At 47.7% G+C, this 21,156-nt stretch overlaps 1 protein-coding gene across 4 annotated transcripts in view; it reads right to left on the bottom strand.

Annotated features, from left to right (window-relative positions):
* The window catches only part of PDPR (pyruvate dehydrogenase phosphatase regulatory subunit), a 43,401-nt gene extending 23,699 nt beyond the window's left edge, over positions 1-19,702 (bottom strand). The window contains exons 1-8 of one of the 4 annotated variants that reach the window (XM_030829286.1): positions 19,512-19,702; positions 11,555-11,813; positions 5,892-6,025; positions 4,409-4,490; positions 4,152-4,315; positions 2,724-2,845; positions 1,850-1,967; positions 972-1,121 (exon numbers count right to left, since the gene is read on the bottom strand). In XM_030829286.1, coding sequence (XP_030685146.1) covers positions 972-1,121; positions 1,850-1,967; positions 2,724-2,845; positions 4,152-4,315; positions 4,409-4,490; positions 5,892-6,025; positions 11,555-11,778 — 994 coding nt within the window. In that variant the 5' untranslated portion in view covers positions 11,779-11,813; positions 19,512-19,702. Of the gene's footprint in view, positions 1-971; positions 1,122-1,849; positions 1,968-2,723; positions 2,846-4,151; positions 4,491-5,891; positions 6,028-11,554; positions 11,814-19,511 lie in introns of those variants that run through there. The other 3 variants (XM_030829295.1, XM_030829299.1, XM_030829302.1) reach the window with 3 other exon arrangements.
* Positions 19,703-21,156: the final 1,454 nt, after the last annotated feature.

Below are 21,156 nucleotides of genomic sequence, written 5' to 3'. Positions count from 1 at the left end.
TCCCACCTACCACCTACTCTGGAGGCTGAGGCAGGAGAATTGCTTGAATCGGTGAGGCAGAGGTTGCAGTGAGCCAAGATCACACCACTGCACTCCAGCCTGGGCAACAGAGTGAGACTCCACCTCAAAAAAAAAAGCGGGTATCATGGCTCATGCCCCTAATCACAGCACTTTGGGAAGCTGAGGCAGGAGGACTGACTGAGCCCAAGAGTTCAAAAGACCAGCCTAGGAAACACAGCGAGACCCCATCTTAACAAAAAATTTAAACATTAGCTGGGCATGGTGGCAAGCACCTGTGGTCCCAGCTGCTTGGGAGGCTGATGTGGCAGGATTGCCTGAGCTCACGAATTTGAGGCTACAGTGAGCTATGATCATGCCACTGCACTCCAGCCTAGGTGACAGGGAAAGAACCCATCTCACACACACACAAAATGATAGAGATGACTACACACACACACACACACACACACACACACACACACACACACACAAAGGGCTAGGCACAGTGGCTCACGTCTGTAATCTTGGCACTTTGGGAAGCCAAGGTGAAAGGATCACTTGAACCTCGGAGCTCGAGATCAACCTGGGCAACATGGCGAGACCATGTCTCTACCAAAAAGAAAAAAAAAAAGCTATGAGACCAGGAGTTTGAGGCTGCAGTGAGCTATAATTGTGCAACTGCACTCCAGTCTGAGCACAGAGCAAGGCTCTGTCTCAAGAAATAAAAAAAAAAAGTAAAACTAAGAATAAAATTTAAAAAGAATAAGGCAAATATCCATTAACTAAGATTTTAGTCCCCTGAATCTGCTACCTAGTAACTCCATCCTTAGACCAGGCAAACTCACCCTCTGTAGCCACTGTTGTACCTCATGTTATAAACATTAAACAAGGAACTATTCTTCAAAATACTTTTAAAAATGTAACATCTTAAACAAATATAAGCCACTACTGTTATAATGCAGTTCACATACCAAAGTGATCCCAGTCTTCCTGTAGATTCTGAATCTCCAGCTGGTTCTTGCCCTCAGTGAAAATTGGTTTCGGGTTCTTCTCAAAGCCCCCAGACAAGATGCCACCCTGCCAGTTCCGAATATAAATTCTTCCATCAGCATCCACAATAGCTGAGGTGGAGAAATGACATGGAGTGGGGAGTGGGAGAAAAAACAAGGGTTTAGAGGCAAGTTGGCTTTCTAAATGGACAGAAAAACCAAACAAAAACACCCATTAATGGCTTTACTAATGAAAGAACATTCAATGAACACAGGCATTCATTAGCTTTAAAATACCTTTTGAGGTCAAGGGGGAAGATCCTCCCATTTAGACTTTCAGTGGAGACTGTTTCTCTGATTATCCCTTACCCAGAAGCTTTGACTAGTCCCCACAAGCAAACCACATAACTCCCATTGTGCCAAGCGAAAGTTTAACAGAAAGGGGGATTGCAGAGCCCATTCTAGGCATGAAGACCGTCAAAAGGATGTGAGAACCCTCTCCTATAGTGCTTGGAACTACGAACCCACCTAAGTCTATCGTTTACCTATGACATTTCTACAATCTATAGCATTCAAGTTAAAAAGTCAACAAGACAGTCCAAATATTCTCAATGACCTCTGTTTAGGACTAAAATTAGCTTGCAAAACAAAAACAAAAACAAAAAAATTTATTAATGGAAATTTTGGCCATCCTTTCATAAAGAGTTAATAAAGAAAAGTCAGAATTGGGTCCACCTCCCTGTAACATGCTCTAGAAATGAGACTCTTTCAGACAGTCTGTCCTTAGCAGAAGTTTTCCTTTTCAGAGGACAGGATATTGGCAAAGAAACAAGATTTTTTAAAAAAGTGCAAGTCCTCACTTGGTGTGCTGCTCTGCAGAGGGGTCTCCAAGGGGCGAGTCAGGAGGTAGAAGTGTTCGCAGGCATGTAGCGGGATACTAACCGGCTCCTCGTTGGACAGACCCAGCTCGTATGCCCACTACAAATGGACAGGTTGATTTGTGGGTGGGAAGAGGAACAGAAATAAAAATGAGCAAGTTCAGCCTCTTGAGATTAATTCCAAGTGGCTTGTGTGTGCTCTTGCTACAGTGTCAGGTGTGGGAAGTCAGCCTGCTTTAGTTCAGTTATTTGGATGGGGAGCAATACTACATTTTTTAAGCCATAAAAATTACTTTGAGATCAAAGGAAGAGACATTTACCAGCTAGTCAAAGGAGCTCATGGGAACCAAAGGAGGTCCTTTTGATAAAATGCCTGGGCTCAACTACAAACCCCAAATAGCAATCACTAAATGAACTTCACATGGCAAAAGTATTTCTTAGTTGACTTCGGGATCATAGCATGGAAGGCAAGAGCCAATCTGCTTTAAAAGCAGCAGTGTCCTGGAAATTAGTGTCCACATTCCTGACACAATAAAATAGCCTAATATGTTATTTGCTAGGTTGTAGAATGAAATGTAACACCAAGACCCGGCGCCAAGGATTCACGTCAATGCCTGACCATTTGCTGGCCTTCCTGACCAGGATAGCACCCATCAACCCAGTGTGGAGGAAGGACAAGGTCACACATGCTTCTATTTGCAGACTAAGTATGGTTTCTGATTTAGAATACCCTACAAGAAACAGCGTAGTTACTGGTATCTGTATAACCAATCGCAATACTAATCTTACTTCTCTACACCAAAAAAATCTTGGAGGCAAACGTTAAATAAGAAAATCAGTGTTGGTGCTGACCTACCTGGCCAGCACAGTTGACAAAATACTGGCATTCAATCTGTCCTTTATCTGTCTCCACTCCAGTAACTTGACCTTTTTTGACCATTACATGAAGAACAGATGTCCGGTCATAGATCTGAACACCTGTTCCAAGGTAAAGAAAGAGTTGGTGCTTCATCTGATGTTCCAGAATGAAGGCATGTGCAGCAGGTTCTCCACCCAGAAGAAACACTGACAAAGTCAAGTCAATGCTTTAATTTTTTTAAAATTTTATTTTATTTTTGAGACAGAGTCTTGCTTTGTCGCCAAGGGTGGAGTGTAGTGGTGCGATCTTGGCTCGCTCTCTGCCTCCTGGGCTCAAGCAATTCTCCTGCCTCAGCCTCTCAAGTAGCTGGGACTACAGGCATGCACCACCATGCCCGGCTAATTTTTGTATTTTTAATAGAGATGGGGTTTTACCATGTTGGTCAGGCTGGTCTTGAACTCCTGGCCTCAGGTGATCCGCCCGCCTTGGCCTCCCAAAGTGCTGGGATTACAGGCGTGAGACACCACGCCCAGCTCAATGCTTTCATTTAAAAAAACAAAAAACCCTAGAATCACATCCTGAGACTATGTAAATGGGCCTTGCTCAAGATTGAAAATATCAAGTCAGTTTAAAAACAGACTTTGGAACACAATAATTAAATTCCTGGAATCATAAACTATGGAGCAGAGAGGAGAAGATGTAAATAGTGCGCCTTAAGTGCTAACCTGCTCATACCATGGATATGATACCCTGGACACTAGTTAAGTCTTCCCCTCATTCAATGCAACATGGGCTCATGATTTCAGGTGTGGATTAAACTTCCAAGGTGTGTTTTCACCTTGAGCTTCTCAAGTCCTGTGGGGGAAAATATTACCTTAAGTCCAAAGGGCATTAATTGGCAGGGCACAGTGGCTCACGCCTGTAATCCCAGCATTTAGGGAGGCTGAGGCAGGTGCATCATCTGAGGTCAGGAGTTCAAGACCAGCCTGGCCAACACGGCGAAACCCCGTCTCTACTAAAAATACACAAAAAAAGTTAGCCGGGTGTAGTGGTGCATGCCTGTAGTCCCACCTACTCGGGAGGCTGAAGCAGGAGGATCACATGAACCCAGGAGGCAAAGGTTGCAGTGAGCCAAGATTGTGCCATTGGCACTCCAGCCTGGGCAAAAAGAGTGAGGCTCCGTCTCCAAAAACGGGGCATTAATTAGCACTAAAAGCATTTCTTTGGAACTTTAAAAATGTGGCCCTGAGGGAAAACACTCATTAACAGATAAATAAAATTGTAAGTGTTCAAAATGGAGGCTGAGTACCCCAAAGAGGATAATCTTTCCAAACTTGAGTTGGTGTCACTACCTACTGTGAGACACTTCCTTAGGTAATGTCTTCCCTGCTAACCTATCTTAAGAAAATGCAAAAACCTGCTCACCATTTTGGGAGGCAGCACTTGCCAGGGCAAGAGCCACGTCAGCAGAAGACACCACTGCATCCTCAGGAACATGCATGGCCCCCACCAGGTCGTGCACGTTGAGGAGATGGTGAAGCTCGGCCACTTTCTTGGGGGAGATGATCTCAGAAGGGATACCTATAACACTGCCATAGAACACAAGGGACAATGACATTCACAGGCTCTTTGGCAGAGGCCAGTGTGGTAAAGTCAGGACACGCTTCTAGACTCTTACGTACTTCAGCCCTGCGTTGATGCGCTTCAGGGAGATCAGTCGATCCTGAGTTTGGGCCAGAAAGATTGAGCCTGTCCTTGTGTAACCTGTAAGAAAAATGAGCCCAAATGAGACAGATCAGACCAAATGTAGGATGGGGGAGTGGAAATGCCACTAGATTATAGGTTAGAAGACCTGTGATGAATCCTGGGACTGCCACTCAATATCCTTGGGCAGGTAAATCAACTTCTCTGAGATTCTATGCAAAATTCTAAGAACTTCAGATGCACTAAGGCTCCATGCCCTAACCAAACATTCTCAGCTCACAGTTTTGTGAGGTTGTGAGGATCAAATGAGATTCTAGGCCAGGTGTAGTGGCTCACACTTGTAATCCCAGCACTTTGGGAGGCTGAGTGGGGCGGATGATCTGAGGTCAGTAGTTTGAGACCAGCCTGGCCAGCATGGTGAAACCCTATCCCTACTAAAAATATAAAAATTAGCCAGGTGTAGTGGTGCACGCCTGTAATCCCAGCTGCCGGGGAGGCTGAGGCAGGAGAACTGCTTGAACCCAGGAGGTGGAGGTTAGAGTGGGTCAAAATTGCACCACTGCACTCTAGCCTGGGCGACAGAGTCAGACTTTGTCTTTTAGAAAAAAAAAAAAAAAAAAAAAAAAAAAAGACAGTTTTGGGCGGGGATTCGACCATCCCTATTCTGCCCTCCTTTTAGGCAATTTCACCCTTTCTCCTCCTAGTCTTGGGGGAGTGTAATCCTTGCCAAAGGCCACTCACAATAACATCAGCTACCAAGGGTCAGATTCTCCCTTCTCCTTCCCCACTATAGCCAAACAGTGGGCATGTGACCTAAGCTTATCCAATCAGACCCTCCTGGAATAGTCAGTCTTGAGCACGTAGGTGAATGGCTAGAGGTCACTATCTCAAGGGCTGCATCATCCAGGCCAGGCTGCTCCTGTTCTGGCTGAGGGACTGCCTGCGGTGCAGTCCCCACATCCTGGCTTCCAGGCTGCCTCCAGCTGGCAGCCTCCTGCCAACTCCACAGGCCCCAAGCTCCTCCCAACAAGCTCCAAGTTGTCCAGAGTCAATTTCTGTTGTCTGTAATCAACACACCTGATATAGAACCATAATTATACTTGAGCCAATGACAATCCTCCTAAAATGCAATGACTCTTAATTCTTATGAAGAAAAAGTTGAAGTAATTTGGTATCTTATTTTCAAAAGAAGTACAGTAAGGATAATTTACATATTTTCTTAATTTCTTAGTAGAGATGGGGTTTCACCGTGTTAGCCACGATGGTCTCGATCTCCTGACCTCGTGATCCACCCGCCTCGGACTCCCAAAGTGCTGGGATTACAGGCGTGAACCACCATGCCCGGCCAACCCAAGTTTTAATTACCAAAGCAGCAGGCACATCTGGCAGAGGACCAAATACAGAACTGAATATAACAATCTCGACGACAGGCAAAGCAGTAAATGGAAGATACTTGCTTACCTGTTTGGATCCCTGTTTCTTGCTCTAACTGATGGTAGAGTTTGCTTGAGTAGTCTGCCATCTTCTGCTCAATGGTCAAGTGCCTGGCAGTGCTCAGGATGCCAGCACAGAACCTGGTAGAGCCAGCAGCCAGCCTGCAGGATGGATGCAAAATGCTATTAGGTAGATTGACGTCATCTGTGAATACGAGGTCAAGGTTTCTCATTTAATACTGTTTCTAATACCAAAAGATGGAAACAAGCTGGGCACAGTGGCTCACACTTATAATCCCAGCACTTTAGGAGGCCAAGGTAGGAGGACTGAGGACTGCTTGAGAACAGGGGTTTACGACCAGCCTGGTCAACATAGGGAGAACCCATCTCTACCAACAACAACAACAAAATTAGCCAGGCATGGTAGCACACGCCTGCAGTCCCAGCTACTTGGGGGGCTAAGGCCAGAGGAGCCCTTGAGTTCAGAAGGTAGAGGCTGCAGTGAGCTATGATCACATCTCTGCACTCCAGCTTGGGCAACAGGGTGAGAAAAATGTTCAATGACATGGGACAGATTTAAAATTTTGGATAGTTTAGGCCAGGCACAGTGGCTCATGACTGTAATCCCAGCACTTTGAGGGGCTGAGGTAGGAGGATCACTTGAGGCCAGGAGTTCAAGACTGGCCTGGGCAACATAGCCAGACCGTGTCTCTACCAAAAAAATAAAAAATAAAAATAAATAAATGAATAAAAATAAAGGCCAAGTGCGGTGGCTCATGCCTGTAATCCCAGCACTTTGGTAGGCCAAGGCAGGCAGATCGCTTGAGGTCAGGCGTTCGAGACCAGCCTGGCCAACATGGCAAAACTCCATCTCTACTAAAAATACAAAAATTAGCCGGGCATGGTGGCAGGCGTCTGTAATCCCAGCTATTCAGAAGGCTGAGGCAGGAGGATCGCCTGAACCCAGGAGGCAGAGGTTGCAGGAGTTGAGGCTGTACCACTGCACTTAAGCCTGGGTGACAGAGCAAGACTCCGTCTTAAACAAAAAAAAAAAAAAAAAAGAAAAGAAAAGAAGATTGAGAAGGAGTCTTTTTCCTGTATACTCTTTTACATATATATATATATATTTTTTTGTTGTTGTTGTTGTTGTTGTTGTTTTTTTTTTTGAAACGCGGTTTCGCTCATCACCCAGGCTGGAATGCAATGGCACAATCTCGGCTTACTGCAACCTCTGCCTCCTGGGTTCAAGCTATTCTTCTGCCTCAGCCTCCCGAGTAGCAGGGATTACAGGTGTGTGCCACCACGCCCAGCTAATTTTTTTGTTTTCTTTTGTTTTTTTTAGAGACGGAGTTTTGCTCATCGCTCAGGTTGGAGTGCAATGGCACAATCTCAGCTCACCGCAACCTCCACCTCCCAGGTTCAGGCAATTCTCCTGCCTCAGCCTCCCAAGTAGCTAGGATTATAGGTGTGCACCACCATGCCTGGCTAATTTGTATTTTTAGTAGAGATGGGGTTTTGCCATGTTGGCCAGGATGGTTTCGAATTCCTGACCTCAGATGATCTACCCGCTTCAGCCTCCCAAAGTGCTGGGATTACAGGCATGAGCCACCGCACCCAGCTTCTTTTACATATTTTCAGTTTTGAATCATATAAATACATTGCCTATTCAAAAGTACATAAACTTTACATTGAAAAAAAGTTCTCTAATTTGTGGTAGCAACAGAATATAAAGAGCTACAGTAATGCTAGGGCCCAAAGACCCAGTTTTGCAAGGGACCCATATGTCAAGAAAGCAGGTAGGGAGTTCCAAGGTCATTTTCCCCAAATTATTTATCACTCAGTAAATAAACTACCATCTGTGTCAGCATGCCTGTCACTTGAGTTTACTGTATTTACTCTAATAATTATATTTTCCACATAAGATTGTCAGCTCCCTAAAGAGATTTTTCTATCATCTTTGTAACTGTGTGGAGCTCCACCCCAGGTGGGAGTTCCATTAACTGACTGGTGGCCAGCACCTACAGCTCTGGTGACGTCTCTGCTGGGATAGCACTCCTTGAGCAGCTCTGACAGTGGCTCTCGCCCTTGGGGGTACATTAGAGTCCCCCGGGAAGCTTTTGAAAATATTGATGCCTGGCCTCACCCCTAGAGATTCTGGTTTGTTCTGGGGAGAGGTCTGGGCATTGGTAAGTGTTAAAAGCTCCCCAGCTGATTCTAATGTGCAGACAGATTTAAGAACCATTAATCTATGAGAACAACAGTAAAGATGGAGAAGAGGAACAATTATAGATAAAGGGAAGTGTAAAACCATTTCACAAGCCATGGATAAGGCATAATAGTAACTATTATTTTTTTGAGACAGTCTCACTCTGTTTCCCAGGCTGGAGGGCAGTGGCACAAACTTGGCTCACTGCAATCTCTACCTCCCAGGTTCAAGCAATTCTCCTGCCTCAGCCTCCTGAGTGGCTGCGATTACAGGCTCATACCACCACGACCAGCAAATTTTTGCATTTTTAGTAGAGACGGGATTTCGCCATGTTGGGCAGGCTGGTCTCAAACTCCTGACCTCCGGTGATCCACTCGCCTTGGCCTCCCGAAGTGCTGGGATTACAGGCGTGAGCGACCGTGCCTGGCTGGCGCAATTATTTTTAAGTGTGAGGTTTAAATAGTCTGCCTTATATCAATTCTAAGGTATTATATAATCTTGAAGCAACAAATTAAACCAAAATGAACCTCTCTAGGGTCTCCCACTTAGAAACATTTACACTGAAATTAGTTTATCACTTTCTGTGGAAATACCTGATAATTAAATTTAAAAGGATTTCAAAAAATAGGAGAAAGACTTTGACATCAAGGAAGCATTATGAGGCCAGGTGCGGTGGCCCACACCTGTAACCCCAGTACTTTGGGAGGTTGAGGTGGGCGGATCACTTGAGCCCAGGAGTTCGAGGCCAGCCTGGACAACATGGTGAAATCACATCTCTACCAAAAATACAAAAAATTAGCCAGGCGTGGTAATGCATGCCTGTGGTCCCAGCTACTCAGGAGGCTGCGGTGGGAGGATAACTTGAGCCCAGGAGGCAGAGGTTGTAGTGAGCTGAGACTGAACCACTGCACTCCAGCCTGAGTGACAGTGTGAGACCCCGTTTCAAAAACATTAACAAAAACAAAACCCACTTTTGCTCTTAAAAGTATCCACTGCTGGCCGGGCGCAGTGGCTCATGACTGTAATCCCAGCACTTTGGGAGGCTGAGGTGGGTGGATCAGCTGAGGTCAGGAGTTCAAGACCTGCCTGGCCAACATGGTGAAACCCCATCTATACTAAAAATACAAAAATTAGCCAGGTGTGGTGGCACACACCTATTAATCCCAGCTACTTGGGAGCCTGGGGCAGGAGAATCACTGGAATACGGGAGGCACAGGTTGCAGTGAGCCGAGATCACGTCACCGCACTCCAGCCTGGGCGACAGAGCAAGACTCTGTCTCAAAAAAAAAAAAAACAAAACTATCCACTGCATAAAATAGAAATCCATGAGTCTAAACTGGTGTGTGTGTGTGTGTGTGTGTGTGTGTATACAGATATATAACTGAGTAAATAAATGGGGGAGAAGGAAATCTCTTCCTGACAGCAATATGCCAACTATAATAAATGCAGAAGGATGATCAAAAAATCACCATTTGTCAACCATCATGGTGGTGGCTGACTCAGGCAACAGTTGTCAATGGATGCTAAGCCCGGTAGGTGGAGGTCTGATATGAACAAGATATTGGCATAATCTCAGAATCCATCTCTCCTCATAGGGCACTGGCCCGTTACAAGGGGAGAAAACAGGGTCTCTGTGCTAGAGATGCTTGGAGGACACCAATGTAACTGGGTGAGCAGGGTTATCACCACCAGAAGTGAGACAGGACAGCCATACACCTCCTGATGTGGTGCACTGCTGAGAGTCCAGCCTAATTTCTGTGGTCTTACTGCCAAAAATGTATGACCTGGTTATGATGATGGATGCACAACTCTGTGAACAGAACTCAGCACTTAACAAGGATGAGTGGCATGGTATGCAAATTGTATCTCAATACAGTGATGTTTATAAAAGTCTCTAACCCAAGTCTGATCATAAGACAACAGCCTAGGCCAGGTGTGGTGGCTCACGCCTGTAATCCCAGTATTTTGGGAGGCCAAAGTGGGTGGATCACCTGAAGTCAGGAGTCCAAGACCAGCCTGGCTAACATGGTGAAATCCTGTCTCTACAAAAAAAATAGAAATTAGCCAGGCATGGTGGTGGGCGCCTATAATTCCAGCTACTCGGGAGGCTGAAGCAGGAGAATCGCTGGAACCCAGGAGGCGGAGGTTGCAGTGAGCGGAAATTGCACCACTGCACTCCAGCCTGGGTGAGAGAGCGAGACTCCAACTAAAAAAAAAAAAAAAAAGAAAGAAAAGAAAAGAAAACAGCCTAGGCAACACAGGGAGATCCCATCTCTACAGAAAAATACAAACATCAAGACGTGGTGATGCGTGTCAGTAGTCCCAGCTACTTGGGAGGCTATGGCAGAAGGACTGCTTGAACCCACGAGGTCAAGCCTACAGTCAGCTGTGATAGTGTGACTGCACTCCAGCTTGGGTGACAGAGCAAGACCCCATCTTTAAAAAAAAAAAAAAAAAGGGAAGAAAACATTAGCTAAACACAGGTTGAGAATTATCAGAGTGAAAGGCCTGTATTTTTTTTTCTTTTTTTTGAGACAGTCTTGCTCTGTCACCCAGGCTAGAGTGCAGTGGCATGATCTCCACTCACTGCCACCTCCGCCTCATGGATTCAAGCAATTCTCCTGCCGCAGCCTGCCGAGTAGCTGGGATTACAGGTGAACACCACCACGCCCAGCTAATTTTTGTATTTTTAGTAGAGACAGGGTTTCACCATGTTGGCCAGGCTGGTCTCGAACTCCTGACCTGAGGTGATCTGCCCACCTCAGCCTCCCAGAGTGCTGGGATTACAAGCGTGAGCCACCATGCCTGGCCAATATTGTTGTATGAATCTAACATTACTTGTATAGTGGTATAATATTAATGAATGATGGATTATAAGAATCCATTTTGTAATCTCCGTAACTATTACAAATTAATATAAAGGGACTTAGCTTACAAGCCAATAGAGCAGAAAATACTTGACCTAAAAGAAGGCGAGCACAGAGAAACTAAGCCTATAGAGCATATTTCTCTTGGGGAATGAGAACAACATTAAGAACCTAGCAATTAAGCGAACACATGCAGTTGTCTACTTTCCTGAAGTGCAATCCACATTATTTACAAACACAAATTTTTGTCAAAGTCTCAAATGTTGCTGGGTACAGTGGATCACGCCCATAGTCCCAGCACTTTGGGAGGCCAAGGTGGGAGGACTGCTTGAGGCCAGGAATTCAAGCTCAGCCTGGGTAAGAAAGTGAGATCCTGCCTACCAAAACATCACCACCAAAAAAAAAAAAGGAAAAAGAAATTGCCAACTCTCTAAAAACCAGAGAACATGAGTCTTATTAATCATCATTAAACAAAATTCAGGAGATTCCACCTTGCTTCTTCTCATGCTACTTAGCAACATTTAGATTAGCTACTGGTGGGGCAGTATCTCTGAAAGGAGACGGAATCTTATAGATTACTGCAGCACAGCCATGAGCCAAATGCAGTCTGATCCTTACCTGCCCTGCTCCAAAAGGACGATATCCTTCCACCCCATTTTGGAGAGGTGATAGGCCACCGATGTGCCCATGATTCCACCTCCACAGATGACCACCTGTGCCTGGGTGGGCAGGGCCATGGAACGCGCCTCGGCAGCTGACGCGCTGTTTCTTGCAGAGGACCAGTTCTGCCATCCTGGGCTGGCTCTTTGTCTTCCAACAATCGACAGCAACCGGTAGAACATCACGTCTCTCACCAACTAGATCTCAGGAATTCAAACTAGACAGAGAAACCAAACATATTTCATGCCATTCAACTCAGTGCATGGGATTAATGAGAAAGGGATTTGACAAAGAACAACAGTCATTCATTCAGCAAATATTTGAGGGTGGCTGGGCGCAGTGCCTCACACCTGTAATCCCAGCACTCTGGGAGGCCGAGTCAGGCAGATCATGAGGTCAGGAGATTGAGATACAGTGAAATCCCGTCTCTACTAAAAATACAAAAAATTAGGCCGGAGGCCGGGTGCGGTGGCTCACGCTTGTAATCCCAGCACTTTGGGAGGCCGAGGCGGGTGGATCACGAGGTCAGGAAATCGAGACCGCGGTGAAACCCCGTCTCTACTAAAAATACAAAAAGTTAGCCGGGCATGGTGGCGGGCGCCTGTAGTCCCAGCTACTCGGAGAGGCTGAGGCAGGAGAATGGCGTGAACCTGGGAGGCGGAGCTAGCAGTGAGCCGAGATCGTGCCACTGCATTCCAGCCTGGGTGACAGAGCGAGACCCCGTCTCAAAAAAAAAAAAAAAAAAAAAAATTAGGCCTGGCGCAGTGGCTCACACCTGTAATCCCAAAACTTTGGGAGGCCGCAGCGAGTGGATCACAAGGTCACGGATTCAAGACCAGCCTGACCAACATGGTGAAACCCTGTCTCTACTAAAAATACAAAAATTAGCTGGGCATGGTGGCGGGTGCCTGTAATCCCAGCTACTCAGGAGGCTGAGGCAGGAGAATTGTTTGAACCCGGGAGGCAGAGGTTGCAGTGAACAGAGATCACGCCACTGCACTCCAGCCTGGGTGACAGAGCGAGACTCCATCTCGAAAAAAAACAAAAAAAAAAACAAAACAAAAAATAAAAAACAAATATTTGAGCATAATCGACATACAAATAAATATACAAATAAAACAAGTAAATAAAGCTAATGTGATAGAGTAACTAGGGGCATATTTAAAATAGGATGGTCAGAAATAGCCTCCAAGGAAGTGACATTTGGAAACAGGCCTGAAGGATAAGAAACTAGCTATACATTTGGCAGACACTGAGACGAGCATGTGCAAAAGCCCTGAGGTAAGACAGACCAAGAACAAAAAGGAGGCCAGCATGTACACAACACGGGGAGTGTAGGGAGATGATCTAAGACAATGCTGGAGAGGCAGGCGGAAGCCAGTTACACACAGCCCTTGGGTGCCATCAGCAGGAGCTGGAATTTTATTCAAAGTACAAAGGAAAATCACTAATGCAGGGGAATCACTAGCAGGGGAATGAGATGATCTGGGATGTTTTTCTTTTCTTTGCTTTTTTTGGCGGTGGCGGGTGGGGGCGGATGTTTTCCAAAGGTCAGTCTGGCTCCATGGTGGAGAGCGGATGGTAGAATTCTAAGAAAAACAGAGTCGACTTCCTAGGTTCAAGCGATCCTCCCATCTTGGTCTCCCAAAGTGTTGAGATTACAGGCATGAACCACTGCCCTTGGCCAAGGCAGGGTTTTAACAAACTTAATCTATCAGCAAAACAGATGACTGTTCAAGTTTCAAGAAACTGAAGAAGAAAGCACCTACTGGCTGTCCATGCAGTCATGTGTACAGGAGGATGAGGACTTTGAGATGAGAGGCAGTAGACAAGGGGGCCTCAGGGCAGCTCACTGCTAGTCATCTCCTTACCGCCTCCAATGCCAGCCACGGGACCCACAGATGCTCCAGTCAGCCAAAATTGTCAAGGCCAAGGTATCTATGTCCATCCATCAGAGAGGACTCTCAGAATTGCAACCAATGCAAGCACAGACTGTGTCCAGGCAGACATCCCATCCAACTGGAGACAAATTGTCTTGGCCACCTTGTGGTTGCCACCATGCCTCTCATCCCTGGACCCGGTTAAGCACCATCTCAAGACAGAAGCTTCTCTACCGGCTAGTCTTTCCATAATCTCATCTCCACGTGACCAATTTATTTCCTGTGGCCCAAGCTCTCTTTGCTTTCCTCTCCTTCAAGCCCCTCTACGGCACCCTCTAGAATACCTTTCCCAAAGGTAAACACTCACCCCCTTGCTGACATTCTCTCTACCCTCTGTCCCAATGGCAACACAGCTCTCCTGGGGAACTGCCGCTGCCAAATGGCCAGCCCCGTCCCATTGACCTCACTGTCAACCTCCTGGCTTCTGACCCATGACCACTTGGTCATACTTGAAAAATGTCCTGCTCCTTCGTGGCTTAGGCTAGCACATGTTAGGCCACAGGCAGAGACCTCTGTCTGTATTCAGGTTCGGAGCCCAGCTGTTCCTCTCTCAACCTTCAACTTCACCTCCTTTCTTCCCTCATTCTAAGCAGATAACCTGTCTCATCTCATTCCCTGAAACCCTTCCTATAGACCCACTTGCATCTGCAACCATCTCTTCCTTCCTTCTTTTATCCACTGGAAAGTTAATCTCCCCCAAGTGCCCTAGATCCCACTTCCTCCTCTCTTCTCTTGACCCTAGCTCCATCAATTGCTCTGTCTCTCTTTCATGTACCTGCAATGTTTCCCTCCCTTTTTGCTCCTTTTCCTCAGCAATTTTTTTTTTTTTTTTTTGAGACAGAGTCTCGCTCTGTCGCCCAGTTGGGAGTGCAGCGGTGTGATCTCGGCTCACTGCAACCTCTGCATTCCAGGTTCAAGCAATTCTCCTGCCTCGGCCTCCTGAGCAGCTGGCACTATAGGCAGGCACCACCACACCCAGCTACTTTTTGTATTTTTAGTAGAGACAGGGTTTCACCATGTTGATTAGGCTGGTCTCGAACTCCTGACCTCAGGTGATCCACTGGCCTTGGCCTCCCAAAGTGCTGGGATTACAGGCGTGAGCCACCACACCCACCTTAATGACTTTCTGATGCCCTCAGGAAAAAGGCGAAACTCTTTTCATATCAAGTGCAAGATCCTTCACAGTCTGGTTCTTATCTGTGGTCTCATTTCTCCTCTCCTCACACTCTGATCAAGCCAGACTGAACAACCTGTAATTCCTCAAACATAACAGGTGAGGCGTGAATGTTCTATTCGGCTCCAGGTTCTGTGCATGCTGTTCCCTCCTGGCATGGTTCCTGCCATCCCTCCCCCAAATACAGGTAATCTCCTCAGGTCACAGCCTCTTTGACATCTTATTTATTTATTTTTTTTGAGATGGAGTCTCGCTCTGTTGCCCAGGCTGGAGTGCAGTGGTGCGATCTCGGCTCACTGCAAGCTCTGCCTCCTGGGTTCATGCCATTCTCCTGCCTCAGCCTCCTGAGTAGCTGGGACTACAGGCGCCTGCCACCATGCCTGGCTAATTTTTTTTTTTTTTTAAATTTTTAGTAGAGATGGGGTTTTACCATGTTAGCCAGGATGGTCTCGATCTCCCGACCTCGTGATCCGTCTGCCTTGGCCTCCCAAAGTGCTGGGATTACAGATGTGAGCCACCGTGGCCAGCCCACTCTTTGACATCTTATCTGACACTCTCCCCCTTCTTCTCCAATACTTGGTTAGGTGGCTCTTCTATGTTCTCCTATAACACACTACACTTCTCCCAGCACAGCACTTACCACACTGCACAATGGTCTGTTTGCCAATCAGAGAAGCAACATGCCAGCCATAGCAGGGAATCCAGGCTTTGGGGGAGGACAGGTCTGGGTGTGAAAATATCCCCACCTCTCACTAGCTGTATGACTTTCAGCAAGTTACTAAATCTCTAGACTTTGAGCTCCTCATCTGTAACACGGGCTAGGAACAACTACCTCACATGGTTGCTGCAAAGACTAAATCAGACAAGGCAGGAAGAACATGGTACAAGCACCTAAGAAGCACTCAGTAAGTGGTAGTTATTTTTTATTATTTTTTGAGACGAGGTCTGTCACGCAGGCTGGGGTACAGCAGCATGATCATGGCTTACTGCAGTCTCAACCACCCAGACTCAAGCGATCCTCCCGCCTCAGCCTCCAGAGTAGCTGGGACCACAGGTGTGCACCATCACACTCAGCTAATTTTAAAATTATGAATATTTGTAGAGGTGAGGTCTTACTGCGTTGCCCAGGATGGTCTGGAATTCCTGACCTCAAGTAATCTGCCCACCTTGGCCTCCCAAAGTGCTGGAATTACAGGCTGAGCCACCACACCTGGCCTATTATTTCCCTATTATAATGGATCTAAGAGCAGAAACCTTATAAATTGCTCAATTTTCCCAGCGTTCAGCATAGGTACCTAGGAAATATATGTTGATGCATGAAAGAGAAAAGAGAACAAAGAAGATAGGGGAAAAAATCAAAGGTAGGCCCCCAGATTTAAGGAGATATTTAAATACCTGAGATAATTACTTTTATTTATTGTGAGACTCTATCAACCAGGCTGAAGTGCAGTGGCGTGATCTCAGCTCACGGCAACCTCTGCCTCCCAGGTTCAAGTGTTTCTCCTGCCTCAGCCTCCCGAGTAGCTGAGATTACAGGCGCACGCCACCGTGCCCGACTAATTTTTTGTATTTTTAGTAGAGATGGAGTTTCACCATGTTGGCCAGGCTGTTCTCGAACTCCTGACCTCAGGTGATCCACCCACCTTGGCCTCCCAAAGTGCTGGGATTACAGGCATGAGCCACTGTGACCGACCAAGAATTATTTTTAAAGCTAATTTTTTTTTTTTTTTTTTTTTTTTTGAGACGGAGTCTTGCTCTGTCGCCCAGGCTGGAGTGCAGTGGCGCAATCTCGGCTCACTGCAAGCTCCGCCTCCCGGGTTCACGCCATTCTCCTGCCTCAGCCTCTCCGAGTAGCTGGGACTACAGGCGCCCACCACGACGCCCGGCTAATTTTTTGTATTTTTAGTAGAGACGGGGTTTCACCGTGGTCTCCATCTCCTGACCTCGTGATTCGCCTGCCTCGGCCTCCCAAAGTGCTGGGATTACAAGCTTGAGCCACCACACCTGGCCGCTAATATTTTTATAAGTAGTTACAATGCACCAGATACTGCCTATGTATAGAACTAATTTAATCCTCAAAACCTTATGAGGCAGATACTAGCATTTCTATTCTACACTTGAGGAAACAGGCACAGATAAGTGGAAGTGACTCACCCAAGGTCCTACCAAACTGTTGAGTAGCAGAACCCTGCCAATTTGGCATTAGTGGCCTGCTATTTAATCATGACTCCACGCCACCTTTCAAATAAAAGCAGATGGTAAAGAAAGAACAGCTGTGAGGACTGAACCATCAGGCACATTCCCCTAACAGAAAAAGGGAATTGCAAAAGTGGCAGAACAAACACAGTAACAGATGAGTTTAAAGGTGGAATTAAAAAAAACTTTAGGCTGGGCGTGGTGTCTCACTCCTGTAATCTCAGCACTTTGGGAGGCCGAGGTGGGTAGATCATTTGAGGTCGGAAGTTGGAGACCAGCCTGGCAAACATGGTGAAACCCCGTCTCTACCAAAAATACAAAAAATTAGCTGGGTGTGGTGGCACGCACCTGTGGTCCCAGGTATTCATGGTGCGGCCACCATTGCATCTTGGTCCTCACTATCCAGTTCCCGTTTGTTGGATTCAATACTGTCTCACCACACAGGCCAATCTTGTGTTTTATTAATTAAAAAAAATTTTTTTTTTGTAGAGATGGGCTCACTATGTTGCCCAGGCTGGTCCCGAACTCCTGAGGTAGGAGGATCGCTTGAGCCTGGGAGACAGGCTGCAGTAAGCCGAGATTATGCTACTGCACTCCTGCCTCGGTGACAGAGTGAGACTCTGTCTTAAACAAAACAAAACAAAACAAAAAAAGGCCAGGTGCAGTGGCTCACACCTGTAATCCTTGCGCTTTGGGAGGCCAAGGTGGGTGGATCACTTGAGGTCAGGAGTTTGAGACCAGCCTCATCAGCATGGTGAAACCCCGTCTCTACTAAAAACAGAAAAATTAGCCAGGTGTCGTGGCTTGCACCTGTAGTCCCAGCTACTCAGGAGGCTGAGACAGGAGAATTGCTTCAGCCAGGGAGATGGAGGGTGCAGTGGGCAGAGTCGCGCCACTGCCTGGGCGACACAGTTAAGACTCTATCTCAAAAAAGCCCAGGGAGCTTGGCGCCAAAAAAGAGATTTCTGACTGCGTTCATTATGACCTTCAAAAGAGTGAGTGAGTGGTGAGGGCATGAGGGCAGAGGAAAAGAAGGGCTTAAGACAACGAAGGAAAGAAAGGCACCAGAGTCTAGTGCCTTTGCTGCCAAACCTAAGCCTATAGGATTGGCAGCAAAACCAAAGCAAAGCTTGATAGCAAAGGAGGTAAAGCCAGGGGAGAAGAAACTGAAGACGTCAAAGACAGAAATGAAGCACATCATCTGGTTTAAAACAAATGATATATTTTTTACAGTTCTGGAAAATGAGCATATAATATTCTCTGCTAAGAATAACTTCTGCTAAACAACCATAAGACTGCGGCTGGCTCTACTCAGATCTGCTTATTCCAACAAGACCAAGGTGCTAGTTCTAACTTCGAGTTGTCCCTCTGTATGGCTTCAGCGTTGCGCACAGTGGACTGCCGGTCACAAGGAAGACTGCATGAGCATGGGTGGGTTCACAGAACATTTCCCACACTTGCCTCAGCAAAAGAACCACCTGGGACACTTGTTTAAAAACGACAGATTCCCAGGGTCCACCTCTGCAGATTCTGATCCTGCCACTCCAGGGAGCTGTATTTTTCAACAAATATACACCATGTGATCACGCGAGTTTAAGAAATTAACACAAGTTGGCCGGCCGCGGTGGCTCACGCCTGTAATCTCAGCACTTTGGGAGGCTGAGGCGGGCGAATCACGAGGTCAGGAGTTCGAGACCAGCCTGGCCAACATAGTGAAACTCCGTCTCTACTAAAAATACAAAAATTAGCCGGGTGTGGTGGCGCGCACCTGTATTCCCAGCTACTTGGGAGGCTGAGGCAAGAGAATTGCTTGAACCCCGGAGGCAGAGGTTGCAGTGAGCCGAGATCGCGCCACTGCACTCCCGCCTGGGCGACAGAGTGAGACTCCGTCTCGAAAAAAAGAAAAAAAAAAAAAAAAACGAAAAAAGATATTAACACAAGTCCCTGCCACTGGAAAAGCATATCCGTCGGGCTGGCTCCTCCTCTACCACCAGCCCCCATCCCCGTACATCACGTTTACATGCATGTGGAAAATGGGCTTGGAGATTCTTGATTCAAATCCGAGGTATCACACATCGGCCCCCAAAGGTCAACCATTAAGAAGGAAGCTCACTGCCCTGTCCCAGACTTTTCTAGGTAACTTCTTCCTCCGGACTCTGCAGCAGTCTTACTAGTTCTAAAAGCACAAGCGGACCGCACGTCTCAACGCGGGAAAACAGTTCCACCTGCAGAGATGGAGGACCGGGCTAGACAAGCTGGAGTTGGCTCTGCGCCGCAGGGGTGTGCAAGCCTGAGAGGGGGAAGCCCGAGGTCACCCCGGCCGCCCTGGCATCGGGGCTGAGGTGCAGGCGCCTGGAGGAGCGGTGCGCAGGCCCAGGGGTAGCGGAGGACACAAGCCAAGGCACGAGCGGACAACCTTACGGGTACGAGTACTGGCGCCTGGACGCGCCTTCGCGAGAGGCCAGGCGGAACCGACTGGAAGCGTAGGCTAGCGGGGACCACCCCCGGGCGAAACCAAAGGAGAAAGAGGGGAACCCAGGGGTCCCGGGGCGCTTAGGCCCGCGCGGACGGGGAGGCCAGAGTCGCCCCGCAGCTATCTCCTTACCTCACCGGCCCCCACGGGCTCCCCGCTCAGCTACAGCCCGGCGGGAGCAACGCGGCAGCCACAACGGTCGCCGGGGGTCGCCGCGGGCCGGAAAGCGGGATTCGGGGATGGGAAGGGGGCGGGGCGAAGCGAGCAAAAAGTTCCGGGGAAGCCGAGACCGCGACCTTCCGCGCTTTACGGCCCCCGGGCAAGGGTACGGCCCGCGCGTGACCTCAGCTGCGCACGAGCGCGCCGTGACGCTCTCGCGGAGTCCCGCCCCTGCTTCGTGGGCTTGTTTGGGTCTCGCGAGGCACCGAGCCCGGGGCCTCTTTGCCAGTCTCAGAGGCGAGCTGTGGAAGCCTTGACTGTTAGGGCCGTTTTAGAACCCGGGCCTCGGACCGGCGGGGTTTCTGCACGTGGAACCGGAACGTCTGAGATGATCGCAGGCCCTGTGGAGTGTGGGGAGCGCCGGAGTTCTTTCTTCCCTCGAGGCCTGTGCCAGGGCTTACTCCAAAGCCAGTGGGTCCCCAGTCCTAAGCCACAAACAGTCCCGGGGGAAAACGCTTCTCACCGCCGTGGGAGCGCGGATCTTGGAAGTGGCTCTGGGCTTTCTTCAGCGAGGCTCTCACAGAGCAGATCGGAAATCCATTCTGCTGGCCCGCCCCACCTCGGAGGACGGACTAACGGACCTGAGTTCCTGGCCCTATCTTACTCCTCTCAGCTTCTCAGCTTGGCTCAGCTCAGAGGAAGAGGAATCACTCAAGTCTCAGAGAAGTCTCCACTCACCCCTTCCTCACCGTCACATCAGCCTTTTCTTTCCTTCTAGAACTCATCACTGTCTCAAGGATATAAGTTTGATGACTGTCTTTTCCACTGGTGTAACACGGTCTCTGTCGACAGAACCTTAGTCTTATGCACAGCTTTATTCTCAGCACCCAGAACAGTGCCTGGCACCTCATCCACTAAGTATTATGTGGATAAGGGTCTCATGGTGCAGCCACCATTGCATCTGGGGCCACACTATCCAGTTCCCGTTTGTTGGATTCAATACTGTCTCACCACACAAACCAATCTTGTGTTTTATTAATTTTTTAAATAATTTTTTCGTATAGATAGGCTCACTATGTTGCCCAGGCTGGGCCTCAACTCCTGGCCTCAAGTGATCCTTCCATCTCAGCCTCCCAAAGTCCTGGGATTACAGATGTGAGCCACTGTGCCTGCGCCAATCTTGTGTTTTATTGCTGGCCACCTGTAGCCAGCCACTGTGCAGGATGATGGGATCCAGCAGTGTACAAGAAAGAGGCGGTTTCTGCTCTTAAGGAGTGGCAGTCAAGTTCCAGGGACCCCTCTGTCACAAGGCCAGGCCACAGCCTACATAGTTTATACCCCATTTACTGGCCAGTCAACTCACACGAAGACAGCCCAGATGAGGTCTGCCAGACAGTGGACTGAAACTGTGCCATAGGCTCCTGTGCTAGATAAATACTTTCATATTTTAGCTAGGATTGAATGCTTGGGGACACCTACCTGTCTTAAAAAAGAGAAAATGGCTGACCGATTTGAGACATTCTCTGGGAAGGCTTTCCTGATGCCCAGATGTGGCAATTTCATGAAAAATATCATAGGTTTTCCTCATGAACCATTAGGTTCAAGCCATTTCCAGGCA

This window comes from Nomascus leucogenys, chromosome 2 (genome assembly GCF_006542625.1).
Source record: "Nomascus leucogenys isolate Asia chromosome 2, Asia_NLE_v1, whole genome shotgun sequence".
NCBI lineage: Eukaryota > Metazoa > Chordata > Mammalia > Primates > Hylobatidae > Nomascus > Nomascus leucogenys.
This window is presented reverse-complemented; position numbering and strand designations above follow the sequence as displayed.